The sequence below is a fragment of the Rhinolophus ferrumequinum genome, chromosome 21, assembly GCF_004115265.2.
Source record: "Rhinolophus ferrumequinum isolate MPI-CBG mRhiFer1 chromosome 21, mRhiFer1_v1.p, whole genome shotgun sequence".
NCBI lineage: Eukaryota > Metazoa > Chordata > Mammalia > Chiroptera > Rhinolophidae > Rhinolophus > Rhinolophus ferrumequinum.
The window spans coordinates 1785315-1808352 of NC_046304.1; the positions used below are offsets into that span (position 1 = coordinate 1785315).

Below are 23038 nucleotides of genomic sequence, written 5' to 3' on the forward strand. Positions count from 1 at the left end.
AGAAATAAAGTTACAACAGTGTAATAAACCTTACAGTGCTAATGTCATTTATTGAGAACTTACTATGTGCCAAGAACTTGCTCTAAGAATTTAACTGTTAACTAATTTCATTCTCATAACAACCTGTGAGACAGGTACCGTTATTATACCCATTTTACAGAAGAGAAAATGGAGGCACAGAGAAGTTAAGTATATTGCCACCAAGGCTGTAAGTAGCAGAGCCAAGATTCAAACCCAGGCTGTCTGGCTCTAGTGTCAGCCTCTTGAGTTCTTTGATAGGGGTAAGAACAGGCCTTAGGAAGCACAGAATGGGCTCCTAACCTGGCCTGGAGTGGTCAGGGATGTCTTCCTGGAGGAGTTGGCACCTGAAGAAGAAACAGGAGAGTATCAGGCAATAAAATATGAAACTGAGCCTGAAGAAGGAACAGGAGAGTATCAGGCAATAAAATATGAAAAAGTTGTCCAGGAAGAGGGAAGATGCCTCAGCAACGCTTGGAGGCTGGAGAACTGGTTCACCCTGGCTGCAGCCTGGGGTCTGTACACTGGAGCAGGAGACCGGGCCCAAATGATGGGCCAAGGCCAGATCTGGGCCAAATTAGAGTTTAGACCCCATCCCAAGGCCAGGCCAGCTCTTCCCCTGTTCGTTGCGCCCTGTGGGCACCGTGAGTGCAGTGCGGGTTCAGCAGACAGCACCAGACCCAAGTCCTGGAGCGTCAAGTCCACCCACCTCAGCCCATGAGACAGACTGCGCAGGCGTGGGGGTGGGAGTAGGTTCTGCTGATTTACATTTTACAGGTTGTGGGGAAAACCCAGGAAGTGCAGGCTAGGCACTAATCAAATCTAAGCCTAATAATAACATCCTGAGTAATGAGTGGCCTGGGCCGGAGCAGGCAAGGTGGCTGGAGCGGGGCAGGCCAGGAGGAGCCATGTGAGTAACTGCGGAGGCAGGCGAGTGGGCGCGAGGAGGGCTTGGCCTGGGGGACCGGGTGTGGGTTCAGTGGGGCTTGGTGGGCGTGGCGCCCACAGGAGGTGAGCAACCTCAGGAGGTCCAGGGGCCTCCCCACGTCCCCGCATGTGCAGAACCTGGAGTCTGGGCCTTTGGGGGTGTCGTGCAGGGGATCCTGCCGACTAAGCCAAGTGTCGTGCAGGGCGTCCGGTGGGGTCTCTGGTCCCGCTCCCCACATAAGAGCGCAGGACATGGTGAGGCCAAAAAGGAACACCCACGGAGCCATAGGTAGGGGAGTCATACCACTGTATTCTCGCTGGCGGCTGGGTTGGAGAAACAGGAAACAGGAGCCACACAATTCTCAACCCTCACTGCGCCGCTTGCAGGCTCAGCCACCATCTTCTCGCTAGCTCCCCCCTTTTTGCTAGCCTAGCCAGGGCAGTTATATTCATGGCTAATGGCTCACTGGTTACAGCTGACGGCCAACTAGCCACAGCTGATGGCCATTTGATCACAGTCGATGGCCATTTACTACCTTTCTATGTGAGGCCGAGAGCCTGGAAACTGCTGTTTGGGGCCCTGTCCCCACAGGGGGTCTGCGCCTTGCATTCCAGGAAAGGAGTGGTGAGGCAGGAAGGTGAGCCACACAGACCGGAATTCCCTCCGTGACCCCCACCCCACTCCAAACTGGTCCCAGAACCCAGAGCCAAATTGATCAGGACATTTTAAAAATATTTTCTTTTGAAGTTGACACTTAAGCAAAGGTAGAGAGGAGAGTCTAACACACCGTCCTGCATACATCAACCAGCTTCAACAATTATCGATATATGGCCAGCCTTCTAATATCCATGTCCCTCATTTACCCCCTTCGTCCCTACTGGATCATTTCAAAGCAAATTCCAAACACCACGTTGTTTGATTTGTAGATACTTCAGATTTATCTCTTAAAAACAAAAACTCTTTAAAAAACAAAACCAAAAAAACTAACCATCCATCATACCATGACCACTTCTGAAAAGAATAATTCCTTAGTGTCACCATATAGCCAGTGGTCAGACTGCCTCAATTGTCTTATCAATGTCTTTCCAATTGATTTGTTCAAATTAGGATCCAAAGACAGCCCACATTATACATTTTGTTATATGTTTTAATCTATAACAATTACCATTCTGTCTCACTGTTTGTTTCCTTGCTCTTTATTTCTTGAAGAAACTGGATCATTTATCTTGAAGAATTTTTATCAGGGCAGGTTTTAAAGGTTTGTTCAGCCCATAGGTTGCTAAAGCAGATGAGCAGATTCAAGTCTGTCACCGTGCAGAGGGGACCCAAGGCTGGATTTGAGGATGTGTCATGGTCATGAGTGGCATGGCCTGGATCTGCATGCTGCTCCCTGCCGCTTTGCCCCCTGCACCTTAGACAGGGAGTGTATCTTTTCTCTGCTTCCCTCGTATTTCCAGCGACCACATAAACCCAGACATGTCCCCAAACTAAGGGCTCAAATATATAAAATTTCTGAGAGTTGGACCAGGCGGTTTCGCGAGATTGCCCGGGACTGAGTCAGGAAGCTGTGATCTGGTGCAGTAGAATCAGCCCTGGCTGGGAGTCAGGAGTTCTAGCTCCCGCTGTTCACAGACTTGCTGCGTGACCTGGGGTGATCCCCTTTACCTCTCTGGGCTCTGTTTCCTCAGCTGTAAAATGAAGAAGGGCCTCTGTCACACCAGATGTTCCTCAAAAACATAAAAGCGTTTTGAACCTGCCGGAGCCCCATTTGAAGAGTCACAAGCAAAGGGTCTCAGAAGGGTTGCAGTTATAGTGCTTTGACCTTTAACCCAATGATTTTCAAATTAATTTGACCACAGAGGTCTTTCTTGATATAGCACCTATTAAGGGGTCAAGTACGTGAGGAAATACAGGCCAGAGGCTCCAAGAATCGTCTCTCCTGGCTGCTGTCTGGTCTCAGCGTGCAGGAGAGCCTAGGGTATGAGCCGGGCCCACAGAGGAGTTCTTCCCCATATGTTAATGGAGCTTCTTTCTTAAGCTTCTGTTCTGCCTGGCAGGTGTCAATTTGGGGGTGTTCCTGCCCCTCGTTGAGGCTGGATGATGGTTCTGAGATTTTATATAGGTCCAGGTGGTGGTGGAAGAAGGGAGAGCAGGGACAGTATCCACTGGTCAGTGGGGTGTCTGCAATCTGGCCAGTTGGTACAGATGTCCTCTTTAGGCCCAGTGGCTTGGTTGCTTCCCGATGATGAACAGGTTTTGAAAGCTCTCTAAGGCTTCCCTTGTCCGATCTAACCCACTGTTTATCCGCCCATCGCTTCCCAGTTGGGTGGGGTGGGTGGCAGCTTTCTCCTTCTCCTCCCCCCAGATGAGGGGAGGGGTCGGGTTTCTTTTTCATTTTGTTTGATCCTCTTATTTTTAAAATTTGCTTGTTGAATAGATAGTAGTTACATGTTGGAAGACCAGAAAATGCAAAACGTGATATAACAGAAAGCCTTCCCGCCTTGTCTTCCGTCTGCCCAGTTCCTGCCTCCCGTAGAATAAACAGCTTTATTTAGATATAATTTACATGCCATCAAGTTCACCTGTTTAAAGTAGACAATTCCATTTCTTTAAGAATATTCGCAGAGTGGTGTAACCATTGCTATAATCTAACTTTAGAACATTTCATCATCCCCAGAAGAAACCTGGTCACGCCTCGTTCCTCCCTACCCCCAGCCCTAGGCTACCACTAATCTACTGCCTGTCTCTATAGATGTAGGTATTTTGGACAAGTTATAAAAATGGAATGTGGTGTCTTGTGACTGGCTTCTTCTACTTAGCATACTGTTTTTGAGATTCATCCATGTTGTAGTGTGTAGCAGTACTTCATTCCTTTTGATGGCCAAATATTCCATTTTAATGGATATGCCTCATTTTATTTATTCACTTGTCAGTTGAGGACATTTGGATTGTTTGTACTTTTTTGTTGTTATGAATAATGCTGCTATGAACATTCCTGGACAAGTATTTGGGTGGATATGTTTTCCTTCTCTTGGGAGTGGAATTGTTGGGTCATGTAGTAAGTCTGTGTTTAACATTTTGAGGAACTGCCAACCTGTTTTCCAAAGTGGCTGCACTGTTTTATAATCCCACTTACTGCCTGAGGGTTCCAGTTTCTCAACATCCTCGTCCACACTTGTTTTTGTCTGTCTTTTTCATTATAGCTATCCTAGTAGGTATCTCCGTGTGGTTTTGATTTGCATTTCTCTAATGACAAATGATGTTGAGTATCTTCTCTTGTGCTTAGCCATTCGTGTATTTTTTGGGGGGGAAATGTCTATTTAACTCCTTAACCCAGTTTTAAATTGGATTACTTATCCTTTTATTATTCAGTTATATGAGTTCTTCATATGTTCTGATACAAATCCCTTATCACATACATGATTTGCAAACGTTTCCTCCAAGTCTGTGGATTGTCCTTTTATCTTCTTGATAGTGTTCTGTAAAACATAAAAATTTTAATTTTGATGAAGTCCAATCGCTCAATCTTCTCTTTAATCATTTGTGCATTTGATGTCATTCCCTAACACATGAGATTTATGCCCCCTTTTTAAAAAAACGTTGTCTAGTTTTAGCTATTACATTTAGGTGTATGGTCTACTGTGAGTTAGTTTTTGCGTATGGTGTGAGACAGGGGTCCAAATTCATTATTTTGCGCGTGGCTATTCCACTTGTCTCAGCACTATCTCCCACTGAATTGTCTTGGTACCTTTGTTGAAAATCAATTGACCATAAATGTTAGGCTTTATTTTTGGACTCTCAATTTTATTCTATTGATCTATGTCTATCGTTATGCCAGTACCACACTGTCTTATTTACTGTTGTTTTGAAGTTAGTTTTGAAATTGGCAAGTGTGAGTCCTCCAGCTTATTTTTTCTTTTTCAAGATTGTTTTGGCTCTTCCGGGTCTCTTGCATTTCCATATAATTTTAGGATCAGCTTGTCAAATTCTGCAGAAAAGTCAGCTGGGATTTTTATTGGAATTGCATTAAAGCTGTAGAACAATTTGAGAAGTATTACCATCTTAACAATATTCTTTAAATCCATAAACATGGAATGTCTCTTTGTTAATTTAGGTCTTCTTTAATTTCTTTCAACAATGTTTTATAGTTTCCAATGTACAAGTTTTGAATTCTTTTGTTAAATTTATTCCTAAGTAATTTATTCAAAACACTGGTTTTTTGGTTTTTGTTTCCTTACAGTGTTTCTTTATGTAAACACCAACACTTATGAATTTACAGATTAGAACTTTCCCTTTTGCAAGAAGGAAGGAAGGAAGAAAAAAAAAAAAAGGAAGGAAGGGAGACTATGAGCCATGCTGTTATATACCTTGTTTTGTATTTTTGTTTTTCCACTTAATATATCTTGGAGTTCTTTCCATAGCAATATATAAAGTGCTTCCTCATTTCTTTTTTTAATAGCTGCGTAATAGTCCTGTGCATAAGCATACTATAATTTACTCAGTCAGTCCCCTATTGATGGATATTTGGGTTATTTCCAGTCTTCTGCTATTACAAACATTGCTGCAATGAATTTATTATTTGGCACTCCGGGATAAATCCCAGTTTAGTCACTGTATTAATGGGTAAATACATCAGCAATATTGACAAGTGTTGCCAAATTGCTTTCCATGAGGGTTACTCTTACTTCCTTTCCTCCCATAATAAATGAGAATGCCACTTTCCTCATGACTGCCAATACCGTGTTTCCCCGGAAATAAGACCTAGTCAGACCATTAGCTCTAATGCATCTTTTGGAGCAAAAATTAATATAAGACCCGGTCTTATTTTAATATAATATAAGACCGGGTCTTATATAATATGATATAGTATAATATAATATAACATAACATAACGTAATATAATATAATACTAGGTCTTGATATAATATAATATAATACCGGGTCTTATATTAATTTTTGCTCCAAAAGACGCATTAGAGCTGATGGTCCGGCTAGGATCTTATTTTCAGGGAAACACGGTAGGTGTTATTAAGCTTCTGGACTTTTTTTTTTTTAAAAGATTTTATTGGGGAAGGGGAACAGGACTTTATTGGGGGAACAGTGTGTACTTCCAGGACTTTTTTTTTTCCAAGTCAAGTTGTTGTCCTTTCAATCTTAGTTGTGGAGGGCGCAGCTCAGCTCCAGGTCCAGTTGCCGTTGCTAGTTGCAGGGGGCACAGCCCACCATCCTTTGCGGGAGTTGAACTGGCAACCTTGTGGTTGAGAGGACGCGCTCCAACCAACTGAGCCATCCGGGAGCTCAGCGGCAGCTCAGCTCAAGGTGCCGTGTTCAATCTTAGTTGCAGGGGCGCTGCCCACCATCCCTTGCGGGACTTGAGGAGTTGAACCGGCAACCCTGTGGTTGAGAGCCCAATGGCCCGTGTGGGAATCGAACCGGCAGCCTTCGGAGTTAGGAGCATGGAGCTCTAACCGCCTGAGCCACTGGGCCGGCCCCAAACTTCTGGATTTTTAACAATTTATTAGGTGGGAGATAACATCAGCATGGTTTGAATTTGCATGTCTCTTAGGAAAAAGACCAGGTGTCTTTATACCGTCTGTGAATTGTCTGTTCATTGCCTTTTCCCAGTTCTCTGTTGGGTATCTGCTCTTTTCCGTTCTGTTTACTTTTTAGATATGAGTTGCAAATGTTTTGTTCCCATTTTTCATTTGTCTTTCCTTAAGGTGTTTTTTACCATGCGGAAGTTTTTTGTTTGGGTGTTTTGTGTAGTCTATTTATCAATCTTTTATAGATTTTGGATTTGGGGTCATAGTTAGAAAGGTCTTTCATACTCCAAAGTTATAAAGAAATTAGCAGATTGTTTCTTTTTTAGAGCTTTTAATAATTTTATTCATTTTTCACATTAAAATGTTTGGGCTATGTTTTTCAATCTAGGAGAAATTATTTTCTGTGCTGATTTCTGGCCCAGTCACTTTGTCTGTACCAAGAGTCCTTTCCCCTAAATTATGAAAGCAAAAGCCAGGATTTCTACTTTCCTCTCTCCCCACCCCTCCCACCGGGACACCTCTCCCCTGAGTCCTACTTGAATAGAGGAAATGCAAGCAGTGGAGGGAGCAGAATAAAACTCAGATATTATCTCAGCCTAACTGTGTGTAATACAGTGCAAGAACCAGGACTGCTTTTCATTCTACAAGTCTTTACTGAGGACAATTATGTATAAGCTATTTGGTCATTTTTGAGCATTTGTCAAGGACCTACTATGTGCCTGGTATTATGGAAGTCAGTGGATTCAGAGATGAATGAGACCGTATGAAGAAGCAGAATGGCTACATCCTCCAATGTCAAGTTTTAAAACAAGAAACATCCGCAGGTAGGGGTGCTCAGGCCACATGATCATCCTGGAAGGCACAGACGAGAAAGCTCAGAGGAGAGGCAAGGTGACAAGGCAGCTATGGGGACAAGTGTCTTTGGAAAATTATGATGCTTGAGCTACAAGGTGAGGTTCTGGAAGCAGTTCTCAGGCCTGGAGTTTGATGTACTACTAATTTGATGTAATATAAATGATTATAAATAATCCGTTATATTTTATACCACTTATATCACAACAATAACTACCATTTGGCGATCATGTCTTGGGCCAATTATGTACTTGTTATGTCCATGAAAAAACTTTCTCTGCAAAGGAGAGCCTATAATCCCCAATTTACAGGCCTTTTCCCAAGTCGATTTGGTGGTGGCTCAGGTGTGCTCTCCCCACCACAGGCACCTTTCTTCTCACTCACATTCTGTCACGAAACTGTGGCAAATCCATTTTCTTTTGTCTTTCTAAAATAATTTTTTATTTTTTAATAATAGTTGACATACAAAATTATATTAGTTTCAGGTGTACAACATAGTGATTAGACATTTATATAACGTATGAAGTGGTGACCCTGATAAGTTCAGCATCTATCTGACACCATACAGAGTTCTTCCAATATTATTGATTATAGTCCCTATGCTGTACTTTACATTCCCTGTGACTGTTTTTATAACTGGCAATTTGCACATCTTAACCCCTTCCCCTTTTTCGCCCACCCCTTCAATCCCCATCCTCTCCCATCTGGCAACCATCAAAATGTTCTCTGTATCTATGGGCTTGTTTCCGTTTTGTTTGGTCATTTAATTTGATTTTTACATTCCACGTAGACGTGAAATCATATGGTATTTGTCTTTCTCTGTCTGACTTATTTCACTTAGCATAATACCCTCTAGTTTCATCCATGTTGTTGCAGGTGGCAAGATTTCATATATTTTTGTTGTTATGGCTAATATTCCATTATATACATGTACCACTTCTTCTTTATCCAGTCGTCTATTGATGGACATTTCGTTTATATCCATATCTTGGCTAGTGTAAATAATGCTGCAGTGAACATAGGGATGCACACGAGGTATGATCACAAAATACGGTGAATGCTGCTGCCATCCAATGGAAAGGCAGGGATCTTCAATATGGGAAGCGACACCTTAGTAACCTTAGTAGAACCTTAGTAACAGTGTGTGACAAGTTTCAACTTGTTCGGTGCAGTCAGTTCGGTGTGAGCTACGGTTGAGAGAAGAATGTTTTAAAATGTGCTATAAATCATCCTCCATCATGACAATGCTCCGTGTCACACATCGCTTCTGGTATACGGCAATTTCTGTCAAATAAAAACATTGCAGAGTGTCCTCGTTCACCTTATTCACCGGATCTGGCACCATGCGACTTCTGGCTCTTCCCCAAAGTCAAAATGACTTAGGACATCGAGGCAGCCATGACAGCGCAACTAAAGACACTTATGAAAGAGGACTTCCAGAACTGCTTCAGAAAGTGGCAAGAATGATGGGATAAGTGTGTTTGAAGCGAGGGGGAGTATTTTGAGGGAAATTAATGGTACCATGTCTTTTACTGTAATAAATTTTTTTAATTTAAACATTCACCGTATTTTTTTATCACACCTCTGATGTCTTTTCAAATTAGTGTTTTGGGTTTCTTCAGATAAATACCCAGAAGTGGAATTACTGAGTCCTTCTTTGCCTCTTGTTATAGCCTTTTTTTAAAGTCTATTTTATCTGATAGAACTATTGCTACTCAAGATATTTTTTTCCAGTTCCATTTTCATGAAGAATCATTTTCCATCTCTTTACTTTCAGTCTGTGTGTCTTTCGATCTGAAGTGGGTCTTTTGTAGGCAGCATAAGTATGGGTTTTCTTATGCATTAAGGCACCCTATGGCTTTTGATTGCAGCATTTAATCCATTTACATTTAAAGTAATTATTGATAGGTAAGTAGTCATTGTTATTATTCATATTTTCTATCTTTTTTCTTCTTAAAGAAGTTCCTTTAATATTTCTTGTAATACTGGTTTTATAATGATGAACCCCTTTAACTTTTTCTAGTCTGGGAAGCTCTTTATCTGTCCTTCCATTCTAAATTATAGCTTTGCTGGGTAGAATAATCTTGGTTATAGGTCCTGACTTTTCATCAATTTGAATATTTCCTGCTAATCCCTTCTGGCCTGCGAAGCTTCTTTTGAGAAACCATCTGATAATCTAATGGGCGCTCCCTTATAGGTAACTGCTTTTCTCTTGCTGTTTTTAAGGTTCTTTCTTTGTCTTTAAGCTTTGGCATTTTAATTTTGATGTGTCTTGGTGTGGGCCTCTTTGGGTTCACCTTGTTTGGGACTCTCTGCCCTTCCTGGACTTGTATGTCTATTTCCTTTGCCAGGTTAGGAAAGTTTTCTGTCATTATTTCTTCAAATAGCTTTTCAATTCCTTGCTCTCAGTATATTTCTTTGGATGCCTTTATGATGTGAATCTTGGTATGCTTGATGTTGTCCCAGAGGCCCCTCAGTTTTTTGGATTGTGTCCTATTTTTTTTTTATTCTCTTTTATATTCTGGTTAGGCTTTTTCTGCTACCTTATCCTCCAAATTGCTGATTCGATCCTCTGCTTTATTTAATCTACTGTTGATTCCCTCTAATGTATTCTTCATTTTGGTTATTGTGTTCTTAATTTCTGACTTTTAAAAAATGTTTCCTATCTCTATTTTTATGTTTCCTATCTCTTTGTTAAAGTTCTCGCTGAGTTCATCTACTCTGCTTCTAAGTTCATTGAGCATCCTTATAACCAGTGTTCTGAACTCTGCATCAGGTAGATTGCTTGTCTCCATTTTGTTTAGTTCTTCTGGAGTCTTGTTCTGTCCATTCATTTGAGACATATTTCTTTGTCTTCTCACTTTGGCTGCCTCCCTGTTTGTTTCTATGTACTAGGTAAAGCTGCTGTATCTCCTGGTCTTGGTAGAGTGGCCTTATGTAGCAGGTGTCCTGTGGGGCCCTGTAGTGCAGTATCTCTGGTCACCTGAACCAAGTGCTCCAGGTGTGTCCCTTGTGTTGGTTGTGTGTGCCCCCCTATTGTAGTTGAGTCTTGATTGTTATTGGCATGTCAATGGGAGGGATTGACCCTCAGGCTGACTGGCTGTGAGGACTGGCTGTGACTACAACAGAGGAGCTATGTGCTGGGGCTGACCCCACGGAACAGGATTCATTTTAGTGGGGCTCTGGTGCCTGTCGAGTCCACCCTTTGGGTGTGTCATTTATGGAGGTGATTAGATGGTCCTCTGGTATGAGCTACAAAGTAATCTATAGATGGTTGCCACTTGTGCTGGGCTTAGAGGTGCCTGAGAGAGGCTAAGCTGTGAACTGAGGCTGGCTGTCACTAGTGCTGGGCTTGGGGCCACTTAGCTAGAGGTATGGGGCATGCCAAGGACAGATGCTATCTGTTTGGGGTTTGTGAACCTTTGAGACATTTTTAGGAAAGTCCCCAGTGCAAGCCAAGACAGGCCATTTGAACGTAAAAGCCACTGGAAGCAGCTTGGGTGGGCCTGCAAGTTGGGCGGGTCTGGGGTCTTAGGGAATCACCAGGGTGGGGCTAATGGTGATTAGTCAGGTTGATGGAGACTCAGATATGGCACCTGCCTGCATCTGCACACTGGGTGGAGGGGAGGGTTCTAAAAAGGAACAATGGCTTCTGTTAGCACTTTTGTCTGAGAGAAAGCTGCCCCTCCATCCCTTGCCCTGGAGTCAGACAACTCAGTTCCTCCTCATATGTCCCTGACACCTTTCAAGCTGCTGCCCCACCTTGGAACTCAGAGCATGTGAGTCCATCAGCATATAAGTCTGTGCAGAGCCCTTTAAGAGGAATGCCTGGGACTCCAGCAGGCTTGTCTCACTCAGCCACAATCTCCACTGGTTTTCACAGCCAGAAATTATGGGGGCTTCTCTCCCTGGCACTGGAACCCTGGGCTGGGGAGCCTGATGTGAGGCTGTGACCCCTCACTCCTCAGAAGGGACTTCCACATAATTTACCATTTTAGTCATTTTTAAGTGTACAATTCAGTGTCATTAAGTACATGCCCTATATTGTGCTACCATCACCACTGTCTATACCAAAAACTTTTTCATCATCCCAAACAGAAATTCTGTACCCATTAAGCAATAGCTCCCAAAATCCCCCACCCCCTAGCTCCTGGTCTTCTAATCTACTTTCTAATCTACTTTCTAACTTTATTATTTTGACTATTCTAGTTACCTCATATGAGTGGAATTATATAATATTTGGCCCTTTGTGTCTGGCTTATTTCACTTAGCATAATGTCTTTAAGTTTCACCCATGTTGTAGCATGTATCAGTACTTAACTCATCTTAATAACTGAATAATATTCATAGATATCACATTTTATTTATCCTTTCATCTGTTGATGAACACCTGGGTTTCCCACCATTTGGCTATTGTGATTAATAACTGCTATGAATATTGGTGTACAAGTATCTGTTTGAATCACTGCTTTCAGTTCTTTTGTATTTGGAATTGCTGAGTCATGTGGTAGTTCTATGTTTAACATTTTAAGGAACTGCCAAATTGTTTTCTGTAGTGGTTGCACCTTTTACATTCCCATGATCAATACATGAGGATTTGAATTTCTCCACATCCTCTCCAACACTTGTTATTTCCCCCCCTTTATAAATAATAGTCATCTCATTATGGTTTTGATTGAGCATTTTTTTGTATGCTTATTGGCCATTTGTATATCTTCTATCGAGTAATGTTGATTCAAATCTTTTGTGCAGTTTTGATTTTAGTTGTTTGGTTTTTTATCATTGAGTTTTGAGTTCTTTATATAGTTTGGATATTAATCCCTTATCAAAGATATGATTTGTAAATATTTGCTCCCATTCTGTGAGTTGACTTTTCATTTTCTTGATAGTATCCTTTGATGCACAAAAGTTTTTTACTTTGATGAAGTCTAGGTGTCATATCCAAAGTGTTATTGCCAAATTCAATGCATGAAGATTTCCCCTTGCCTTCTCCTAAAAGTTTTATTGTTTTAACCCCCACGTTTAGAACTTCCATACATTTTAAGATAACTTTTGTACATGTTTTAAGCTAAGAGTCCAACTTCATTCTTTTGCATGTAGATATACTGTTTTCTCAGCAGCATTTAATTTTGGCACCCCTGCTGAAAATCACTTGACTGTGTATGTGAGAATTTATTCTTGGTTTTTATTCTATTTCACTGGTCTATGTGTCTGTCTTTATTCCAGTATCACACTGTTCACTTTAGCTTTATAGTAAGTTTTGAAATCAAGACGTGTAAGTCCACCAACTTTGTTCTTGTTATTCTTCAATACTTTTTGGCATGTTTGGGGTCTCTCACAATTCCATACGAATATTGAGAATTGGTTTTTCTGTGTAAAAAAATCATTGGGATTTTGTTAGGGATTGCATTTATCCTGTAGATCACTTTGGGTAGTATTAACATCATAACAATGTTGTTATTATCATCTTCCAATCCATGCACATGGGATGTCTTTTATTTAAGTTTTCTTTAATTTCAGCAATGTTTTGTAGTTTTCGGGGTATACTTCTTTCATCACTTTGGTTAAATGTACACCTAAGTACTGTATTCTTTTTTATGCTTTTGTAAATGGAATTGTTTCTTAATTTCCTTTTAGTATTGTTCATTGCAAATGCTTACATAAATGCAACTGATTTTTGTGTGTTGATTTTGTATCCTGCAGCAGTGCTGAATTCTTTTATTAGTTCTAATAGGTTTTTTGTGTGTAGGTTTTAGAGAGTTTACAAATATGATCATGTTATCTGTGAACAGAGGTCATTTTATTTTCTTCTTTCCAATTTGGATACCTTTATTTCTTTTTCTTGTCTAATTGCTTTGGCTAGAACTTCCAGTGCTTTGTTGAATTAAAGTAGTAAAAGCAGGCATTCTTGCCTTGTTGCTGATCTTACGGGAGAAGCTTTCAGTCTTTCACCATTGAGTATAATGTCAACTGTGGGTTTTTCATACATATATGGCTTTTTACATGTTGAGGAAGTTCTCTTCTATTTCTATTTTACTGAATGTTTTTATCATGAAAAGGTGTTAAATTTTGTCAAATGCTTTCTCTGAATCGGGATAATTACATAGTTTTTAATTCATTCTTTAATATGGTGTATTACACTGATTAATTTTCATATTTTGAACCATCATACAAATATGGGAATAAATCCCACTTGGTTATGGTGTATAACCCTTTAAATATGCTGTTGGATTTAATTTGCTAATATTTTGTTGAGGATTCATACATATATATTCATAAGGCATATTGGTCTGTGATTTTTTTTTTCTTTTGATGTCATTGTTAGGCTTTGGTATTAGTGTAATGCTGACCTCATAGAATGAGGTAGGAAGTATCTCTCTTCTCTTCAGTTTTTTTTTTTTTTTTTTTAAGAGTCTGAAAAGGATTAATGCTAACTCTTTCTTAAATGTTTGGCAGAATTCACCAGTGAAGCCATCTGTTCCTGGGCTTTTCGTTAGGAGGTTTCTGATTACTGATTCAATCTCCTTACTTGTTATAGGTGCATTCAGATATTCTGTCTTCATGTGTCAGTTTTTGTAGATTGTATGTTTCTGGGAATTTGTCCATTTATTTGCATTATTCAACTTGTTGGTGTATAATTGTTCATAGTACTTTCTTATAATCTATACCCTCACTTTCAATTCTGATTTTAGTAATTTCACGCTCCTCTCTTTTACTTAGTCAGTCTAGAAAAAGGTTTGTTAATTTTATTAAACTATTTAAAGAACAAACTTTTGGTTTTGTTGATTTTCTCTTTTAGTTTTTATATTCTCAATTTCATTTATCTCTGCTCTAATATTTATTAGTTCTTTCCTATGCTACTTTGGGTTTAGTTTGCTCTCTTCTTTTTCTAGTTCCTCATGGTATACAGTTAAGTTATGATTTGAAAATTTCTTCTTTCTTAGTGTATGCATTTACAGCTACAAATGTCCCTCTTAGCATTACTTTCACTGTATCCCATTACTTCTGGTATGTTGTGTTTTTGTTTTCATTTATCTCAAGATATTTTCTAATTTTCTTTGTGATTTGTTCTTTGACCCATTGGTTATTTAACAGTGTGTTGTTTAATTTCAACATATTTGTGAATTTTCCAGTTTTTCTTCTGTTACTGATTTTCAGTTCCATTCCATTTTGATCAGAAAAGATACTTTGAATGGTTTCAATCTTTTCAAAACTATTAATTAAGACTTGTTTTGTGACCTGGTATGTTATCTGTCCTGGAGGATGTTCTGTGTACACTTGAGAAGAATTTGTATTCTGCTGTTGTTGAGTGTAGTGTTGTCCATATGTCTGTTATATGTAATTGTCTTATAGTGTTGTTCAAGTCCCCTCTTTTTTATTTTTGTCTGGTTCTGCTATCTATTACTGAAAGTGGTGTATTGAAATATCCCAATATTATTGTATAACTATCTCTTTCTCCCTTCAATTCTGTCATTTTACTTTCATGTTTTGGGGCTGTGTTGTTGTGTGCATATATGTTTATAATTGTTATATCTTCTTACTGTATCAAACCTTTTATCAATATATATTGTCCTTCTTTGACTCTTGTAATCTCTTTTGATTTAAAGTCTATTTTGTCAGACAATAATATAGCCACTTCAACTCTTTTGGTTATTATTTGCACGGAATATATTTGTTGACTGTTTTATTTTCAACCTCTTTGTGTCCTTTTATCTAAAGTAAGTCTCTTGTAGACAGCATATTAGATGGGTACTGTTTTCTTTTTAAATCCAATCTGACAATTTCTGCTTTTTAATAGGGGAGCTTAGTTCATTTACAATAATGTGATTACTGATAAAGAAGGATTTACTTCTTTATCTATTTATCTATTTATCTATTTGTTTTCTGTATGTCTTATATTTTTTTTGTTCCTCAATTTCTCCATTACTACCCTTTCTTCTATTTAGTTGATTACTTCTAGTGCACCATTTTGATTCCCTTTTTCTTTCTTTTTCTGCTTTTTGTTTTTGTTGTTATTAGTGGTTACCTTGGGGATTACAATTAACATCTTAAATTTTTGAATAATACTAACTTAGTTTGATAACACTCTCTTCTTATATCTCTGTCCCTTCCCATTTATATTGTTGTCACAGAATGCATCTTTATACATTTTATGCCCAGTTGCATAGGTTTATAATCATTGTTTTATGTACTGGCCCATTAAGTCATATAGGAAAAAAGAAGAGTTACAAACCACCTAAAAAGTACAATAATACTAGCTTTTATATTTATCTATTCCTTATTTTTTCTTATGGCTTCAAGTTATTGTTTAGTGTACTTTCATTTAAGCATGAAGCATTTCTTTAGCATTTCTTGTGGGACAGGTCTACTGGTAATGAACTCCCTTAGCTTTTGGTTATCTAGAAATGTCTTAATTTCTCCATTTTTGAAAACTAGTTTTGCTGGATATACAATTCTTTTTTTTATTAAAGTTTATTGGGGTGACAATTGTTAGTAAAGTTACATTGGTTTCAGGTGTACAATTCTGTAATACATCATCTATGTATCACATTGTGTGCTCACCACCCAGTCAGTTCTCCTTCCATCATCATATATTTGACCACTTTTACCCTCATCTATCAACCTCCTCCCCCCTTACCTTCTGGTAACCACTAAACTATTGTGTGTGTCTATGAGATTTTGTTTCTTCATTTGTTTGTCTTGTTCCTTTGTTGTTTTCAATTTTATATCCCACATATCAGTGAAATCATATGGTTCTCGGCTTTTTCTGTTTGACCTATTTCATAGGTCAAACATAATAATCTCAAGATCCATCCATGTTGTTGCAAATGACATTATTTCATCTTTTCTTATGGCAGAATAGTATTCCATTGTGTATATATACCATATCTTCTTCATCCAATCATCTATCAAAGGACACTTTGATTATTTCCATGTCTTGGCTACTGTAAATAAAGCCGCAATGAACATAGAAGCACATATATCTTTACAGATAAATGTTTTCAGATTTTTGGGTAGAGAGGGATTGCTGGGTCATATGGTAATTCTATTCTTAACTTTTTGAGGAACCTCCAAACTGCCTTCCATAGCGGCTGCACCAATCTGCATTCCCACCAACAGTATATAAGTGTTACTTTTTCTCCACAGCCTCTCTAACGCTTGCTATTATTTGTCGTGTTGATGATAGCCAATCTAACTGGTGTGAGGTGATATCTCATTGTGGTTTTTATTTGCATTTCTCTGATGATTAGTGATGTTGAGCATTTTTTCATGTCTACTGGCCATTTGTATGTCCTCTTTGGAGAAATGTCTATTCAGGTCCTCTGCTCATTTTTTAATTGGATTATTTTTTGTTGTTGTTGTTGTTGTATTGTGTGAGTTTTTTATATATTTTGGATATTAGCCCCTTATCAATCAACACTTTCGATAATGGATATACACTTCTTGGTTGACAGGTTTTTTCTTTTTTCTTTTAGGACTTTAACTATATCATCCTATCACTTTCTGGCCTCCATGGTTTCTGATGAGAAATCAGCTGTTAATTTTATTGAGGATCCCTTGTATATGGCAAGTTGCTGCTTTCATAATTCTCTCTTTCTCCTTGGGTTTTGACAATTTTATTACAATGTATCTCACTGTAGGTCTCTTTGAGCTTATCCTATTTGGAGTTTGTTGAGATACTTGAAATTGTATATTCCTGACTTTCCTAAGATTTCATCCATTATTTCTTCTTATTATTAATTTTTGCCCCTTTCTTGCTCTCTTCTCCTTCTGGAACTCCTCTTAGCATATAGTGGTATGATTACTGGGGTCCCATAAGTCCCTTAAGTTCTGTTTATTTTTCTTGTTCTTTCTCAGACTAAATAATTTCAATTGTCTTATCTTTAGGTTCAATAATCCTTTCCTCTGCCTGTTCAAATCTGCTGTTCAACCCCTTCAGTGAGTTTTTCATTTCAGTTATTGGACTTTTAAATTCCAGAATTTATGTTTGTTTTCATATTTAATAGACTATTTTTAGAGCAGTTTGGGGTTCACAGAAAAGTTGAGCGGAAAGTACAGAGATTCCCATATACTCCCCTACACCCTCACGTGCACAGCCTCCTTCACTATCAATGTGCTGCACCTTCTGGTACATTTGTTACAATCAATGAACCTACATTAATACTTCATATCACCCATAGTCCATAGTTTACATTAAAGTTCAGTCAGTGCTGTACATTCTATGGGATTTGACAAGTGTATAATGACATGTATCTACCATGATAGCATCATATAGAATAGTTTTACTGCCCTATGAAATCCCTTGTGCTCTGCCTTTATGTCTCCTTCCCCTCAAACCCTGGCAAACACTGATCTTTCTACTGTTTCCATAGTTATGCCTTTTCCAGAATGTTATATGTCTGGAATCATACAGTAGCCTTTTCAGCTTGGCTTCTTTCAGTTAATTATATGCATGTAAGGCTCTTCCCTTTCTTTTCATAGCTTAATAACTCATTTCTTTTTAGTTAGAATAAATTCCATTGTTTGCATTTACCACAGTTTGTTTATCTATTCACCTACTGAAGGGAACCTTGGTTACTTCCACGTTTTGGTTCCTTTCATACAACTTGTATCTCTCTATTCATATTCTCATTTTGTTCATACATTATTTTCCTGATTTCCTTTAGTTCTTTGTCCATGGTTTCCTTTAGCTCATCAAACATATTTAAGACAGTTGATATAACCTCTTTGACTAATATTTCCAGTATATAGGCTTCCTTGGGGATAGTTTTTCTGTGAATGTGGCATGTTTTTCAGTTTCTTTGTATGTTTTGTAAGTTTTTTGGGAACTGGGCATTTTGAGTATTATGTTGTAGGAACTTGGGAAATCTGGTTCTCCCACTCCTCAGGGGTTGCCGAATGTTGCTTTTGAGGGCTGAAGTCCATTTGTGACTTTTCCAAACTATTTTTACAAAGTATGTATTCCTTTTGTGTGGCCACTGAAGTTTCTGTTCCTTTATCTTTGCAGTCAGCCAGTGACCTGACAAAAATGTCCTTAAATGTCTGGTTCCCAAAAGGTATGTGTGGGCAGAGAGTACTATTGCTTTAAATCCCCTGGACACCGCATCAGCCTTTGGACCACCAACAATGGCCACCAACTTTTATGCTGGCCCCTTAGTGATCAAAAGCAGCAATTGGCAATCAGAACCCACAATCCCAATAGATGGTGGGCAAGGTCCTCATTGCCCATCCAAGTTCCAGCAAATTGCACCAACAACATGAGCCACTGTCCACACTGCTGTCTACATGGGGCTGGGGACTGGGGAGTGGTAGCAAGTATGTTGAATAGGCTGAAATGCACCAAAATTTATCAACCTCTTCAACCAGCCCTCCCCTGTACAGCTCCAGAGTTCCAAAAATAATTACTTCAGAGAGTGGCTACCAGTTCAGAAAGTGAACGGGCAGATTACTGGAGCTTCCTACTCTGCCATCTTCCCTGATGTCATTCTCATATCCCAGTTTTGATTTGATATTTACACTGACTTCCTAACTAACAAAGCTCTGTGGGTAACCTGCTTGTTCTCAAGAAGATTTTAGAATTTGCTCGTAATCTCTGGTGCTCCACATCATTTCATGATGATGGGTGTTGGTTTGTGCCAGACACCTGATTGGCTCTTTGAATCTAGAAGCTAATGTTTTTCAAATCTGTTTTCTCAGAATTCCCATTAGTCAACTTTTGGACCTCCTAAAATGATTCCATAATTTTCATATCTTTTTTCTCCCTATTTTCTGGGAAATTTCTTCAGTTACATCTTACAATCCTCCTACTGATGTTCTTATTTTGAGTATTATATTTTTAATTTATAGTAATTTTTGTTTGTTTTATGCCTCTTATTCTCTTAAAAATAGTACACCATTCTTTTTTCTGAATGTAGGAATTCTCTTATGTTCCTGAGGATATCAATTGTCACTGTTTTTGTCTTTTAATTTTCTTCTGTTCCCTGCATTGTTTCTATTGACTCCCATCATGTGTCTTCTGCTTGCTGTGTTTGAGTTCTCTTTCATGGAGAGGGGGTGCTTCAATATTAAATGATCCTTGGCTGTTGGTTCACAATTCAGACTGAGACTCTAACAGCTTATTGGAAGTTCTGGGTAAATGAATGGAGTTGCTAATGTAGAAGCTTTGCTCTGGGTTGGTCAGGCAGTGACTTGGTCATTTTCTTGAGAGAATCTCCCAGTCAGTGCCTCCAGGTCTTTTCCGTTGGGTCAGTTTTCCTAGAGCAGAGTCTTCTGATTTCCTGCCAGTTGCAGGATGGGAAAGGAGACATTTTTTAAAACCTGGCCACCACACTTTTTAGGTAGTGGCTGGGGGAGAGTGGATCTTAATGCTACCCTCAGCTGTGTCTGAGGAGACTCCTAGTTTTCTGCCTGGGTGAACAAGGGGTTGTCACGTGTCAGGGAATGAAATTCTGGCTGGAGTTAAGCCCTCTTTATATAAATTACAATCAGTTCTTTTTTTCATTGCTTTGCCCTCCCACCCACAACTGTCAGAGATACCTGGTGTCTCCAGTCCTGGAAACTTCCTGGGATTCTGTGGCTCAAATCACTTTTCTTCCCCCAATGGGTTTCAAAGTAGAGAGGTGTTAAACTGAAGTCACTCACTCTGGTTCGTCTACCTTTCATCTTCCAAAATGTTGCTGACATCTGTCCCTTGTTATAGTAACTTCTTCCATTCTCTTATCTTTGAGGACAAATACCTTTTCCTGTTCTCTTAGTAGGGTTTCAAGAAGGAAGGAAGATAAATCCATGTATTTAAGCTGTGGTGTTCAACAGGGAGCCACTACTCTTTTCTAAGCTTGCTTTCATTAAAGAATAAATGAATGCCTTGCTGGACGTTTTAAGGGAGAAGTTGTGGGAGGAAGCAAATGTCATGAGATCAGACAGAAAAATATGGGAGATGCGATGCATTCATACAGTGGAAAACTCACCAATACAAAACAAACTGCTGACAGACCCTTAGTAGGGAAGAGTCTCGGGGAGCCAATGAAACCAGATGCAAAAGTTCAAGAATGGGCAATATGAATAACCTACAGTGATAAATGTCAGAATAGAAGTTACCTCTGGGAGTGGGCATGGGGTGGGAGGGGCCCCAAGAGAGTCTTTGGGGTGCAAGAAATGTTCTATATCCTGATGTGGGTCGTAGTGACGCATAGCACAGCGGTGCCCCTTATGTGGCTTCACTTCTGGTTTCAGCTAGCCCCCCATCAACCATGGTCCGAGAATATTAAATGAAAAATTCCAGAAACAATTCCTAAGTTTTAAATTGTGCACCATTCTGAGTGGCGTGATGAAATCTCACACTGTTCCTCTCCATCCTGTCCAGACGTGAGTCCCTTTGTTCAGTGACTCCAGGCTGTGCACACTCCTCGCCCATCTCAGGAGTGTCTCAGTTATCGGAGCAACTGTTTTGTTATCTCAGTGCTTATGCTCAAGTCACCTTTATTTCACTTAATAATGTCTGCAAAGCACAGGGTAGCGATCCTGCCAATTTGGACATGCCAAAGAGAAGCCAAGAAGTGCTCGCTTTAGGTGACAAGGTGGGTACAGTGCATAAGACGTTTTGCGAGACAGAGAGAGAAACAGTCACATAACTTTTATTATGACATATTGTTATAATTGTTCTATTTTATTATTAGCTGCTGTTGTTAATCTCTTACTGTGCCTACTTTATAAATTAGACTTTATCATAGCTATGTGTGTATAGGAAAAAATAATATATATAGGGTTCGGTGCTCTCAGCAGTTTCAGGCATCCACTGGGGGTCTTGAACATATTCCCTGTGGATAAAGGGGAACCACTGTATACACATGGAAAAATTCATCAAGCTGTACACTTAGGATCTGTGTACTCTACACATGACATTGCATGTGTCTCATATCTCAGTAAACAAGGAAAAACAGAAGGAAACTGCCAGTTATTGAGTGCTTGCAATATGCTAGGGACTGGCTTGATCTGCTTTTCTTTTTATTCATTTAAAGAGCAACTACTGTGTCCTAGGCACTCTCTAGGTTCTCAGGACACAGCAGCAAACAAACCAAATTAGACAGAGCCCTGCCCACATGATGTTTATAGTTAATGGGGGAGACAATATCAAATAATCACACTCATGAAAGTAAAGTGACAACTAAAGGGCATATAAGTGTGCAGAAAAAGGGGTGTCTCCTTGTCTGTGGGGAGAGTCAGAAAGGCTTCCCTGAGGAAATGAATTTGAAACAGAGATCTAAAGGAAATAACCAGCTGAGGAGGTGGGAAGAGGGCATTTTATGCAAAGGGAAAAGGATGTGCAAAGATCCTGTGGTAAGAAGAGGCATGGCAGAGAATAGTGCCAAGCAGGGCGTGGCTGATGTGAGGGAGGGACCTCAGATAGGCATTTTCACAGATGGGGAAACTCAGGCTCAGGGAGGTGAGGTGGCTGCCCCAGGTCACTCAGCGGCTGCAGCTGCAGTTGAAAGCCACTTTTGTCTGGTTCCCCCTCTGCTCACTGAGACAGAGTGGGAATATGAGCAGGAGAGGCTGCCTGGGTTCCAACCTCCAGCGAGTGCCAGCTGCCCTCACACTCCCTGCCTCTCAGCTCCGCAGGGCCTGCAGATGAGGGTGACCATGAAGCCATGCCCGGAAGAGCAATACTGGGATCATCTGCTGAACATCTGCCTCTCCTGCAAATCCATCTGCAGCCGTAAGATTCCACAAACCTGTGCAGACTTCTGCAGTGAGTTCTGGGACCTGAGCCCAGGGGATGACTGGGTCACCTCCCTCCTTTCCTCCCAGAGGTCCCTCTGGCCCCACTGCACTTGGGTGCCCGAGGACGGGGTGGTAGAAGGAGAGTTACAATGTGATACCCCTTCACCCCTCGATCTGCTCTGGCCACATTGGCCTCCTTGAAGTTACTTGAATGTGTTGTATTCTTTCCTGCCTCAGGACCTTTGCACTTGTACCCTCTGGATGGAAAGCTCTTCCTCATTCTTCTTCCCTTGACTCCCTCCTACCCAACCGTAAGAAGGTCTCAGCCCAAATGTCAGATGTCTTCTCTGACTGCCCAATAGAAATTAGGCCCTCTTTCGTCCTCTGTTCTTACTTTCTATTGAAACTTTTTATCATATGTTATTAAACATAGACAGGATAGCATAATAAACCCCTGCCAACCCATCATTGGCTTTAAATTTCTGCCTTTTTATTCCCCAACCAATTTTTTTCTTGTGTATTTTAAAGCAATTTCAAGAACTCGTATCACTTTACCTATAAATACTAGATCATGAATCCCTAACACACAAGGACCTTTAAAATGTAACCTCAATATCTTATCACCCCCAACAATAATCCCTAACATTATCTGTACTCAGGCCCCCAATTTTCTCTGATTGTCCTGAAAAATACATTTTGCTTGCTATTCTTTTTCATAATTTGTTCTTGTCCTTAATGGAACTTATCCCAATTTGTATTATGTTCTTTCGTGTTTCTTTTTGTTTCGTGTGTGTCTCAACCACCAGATTGTGAGCTCCTTTCCTTACCTGAGCTTAGCACAGTGCCTGTCACATAGTGAGTGCTTCATAAATACTGGTCAAGTGGATCTCAGAGAGACTGAGTGACTTGCCCAAGATCACACAGCATAATAGTGGAAAGCTTAGGAACCAGAACTCTCTGATTCCAAAACCATGGC

At 39.8% G+C, this 23038-nt stretch overlaps 1 protein-coding gene across 1 annotated transcript in view; it reads left to right on the plus strand.

Annotated features, from left to right (window-relative positions):
• The first annotated feature begins 840 nt into the window (after nucleotides 1-840).
• TNFRSF13B (TNF receptor superfamily member 13B) overlaps nucleotides 841-23038 on the plus strand; it is a 42904-nt gene continuing 20706 nt past the window's right edge. Inside the window, exons 1-2 of the mRNA XM_033089267.1 lie at nucleotides 841-928; nucleotides 21953-22090. Of these exons, the coding sequence (XP_032945158.1) occupies nucleotides 868-928; nucleotides 21953-22090 (199 nt within the window). The 5' untranslated portion in view covers nucleotides 841-867. The remainder of the gene's footprint in view (nucleotides 929-21952; nucleotides 22091-23038) is intronic.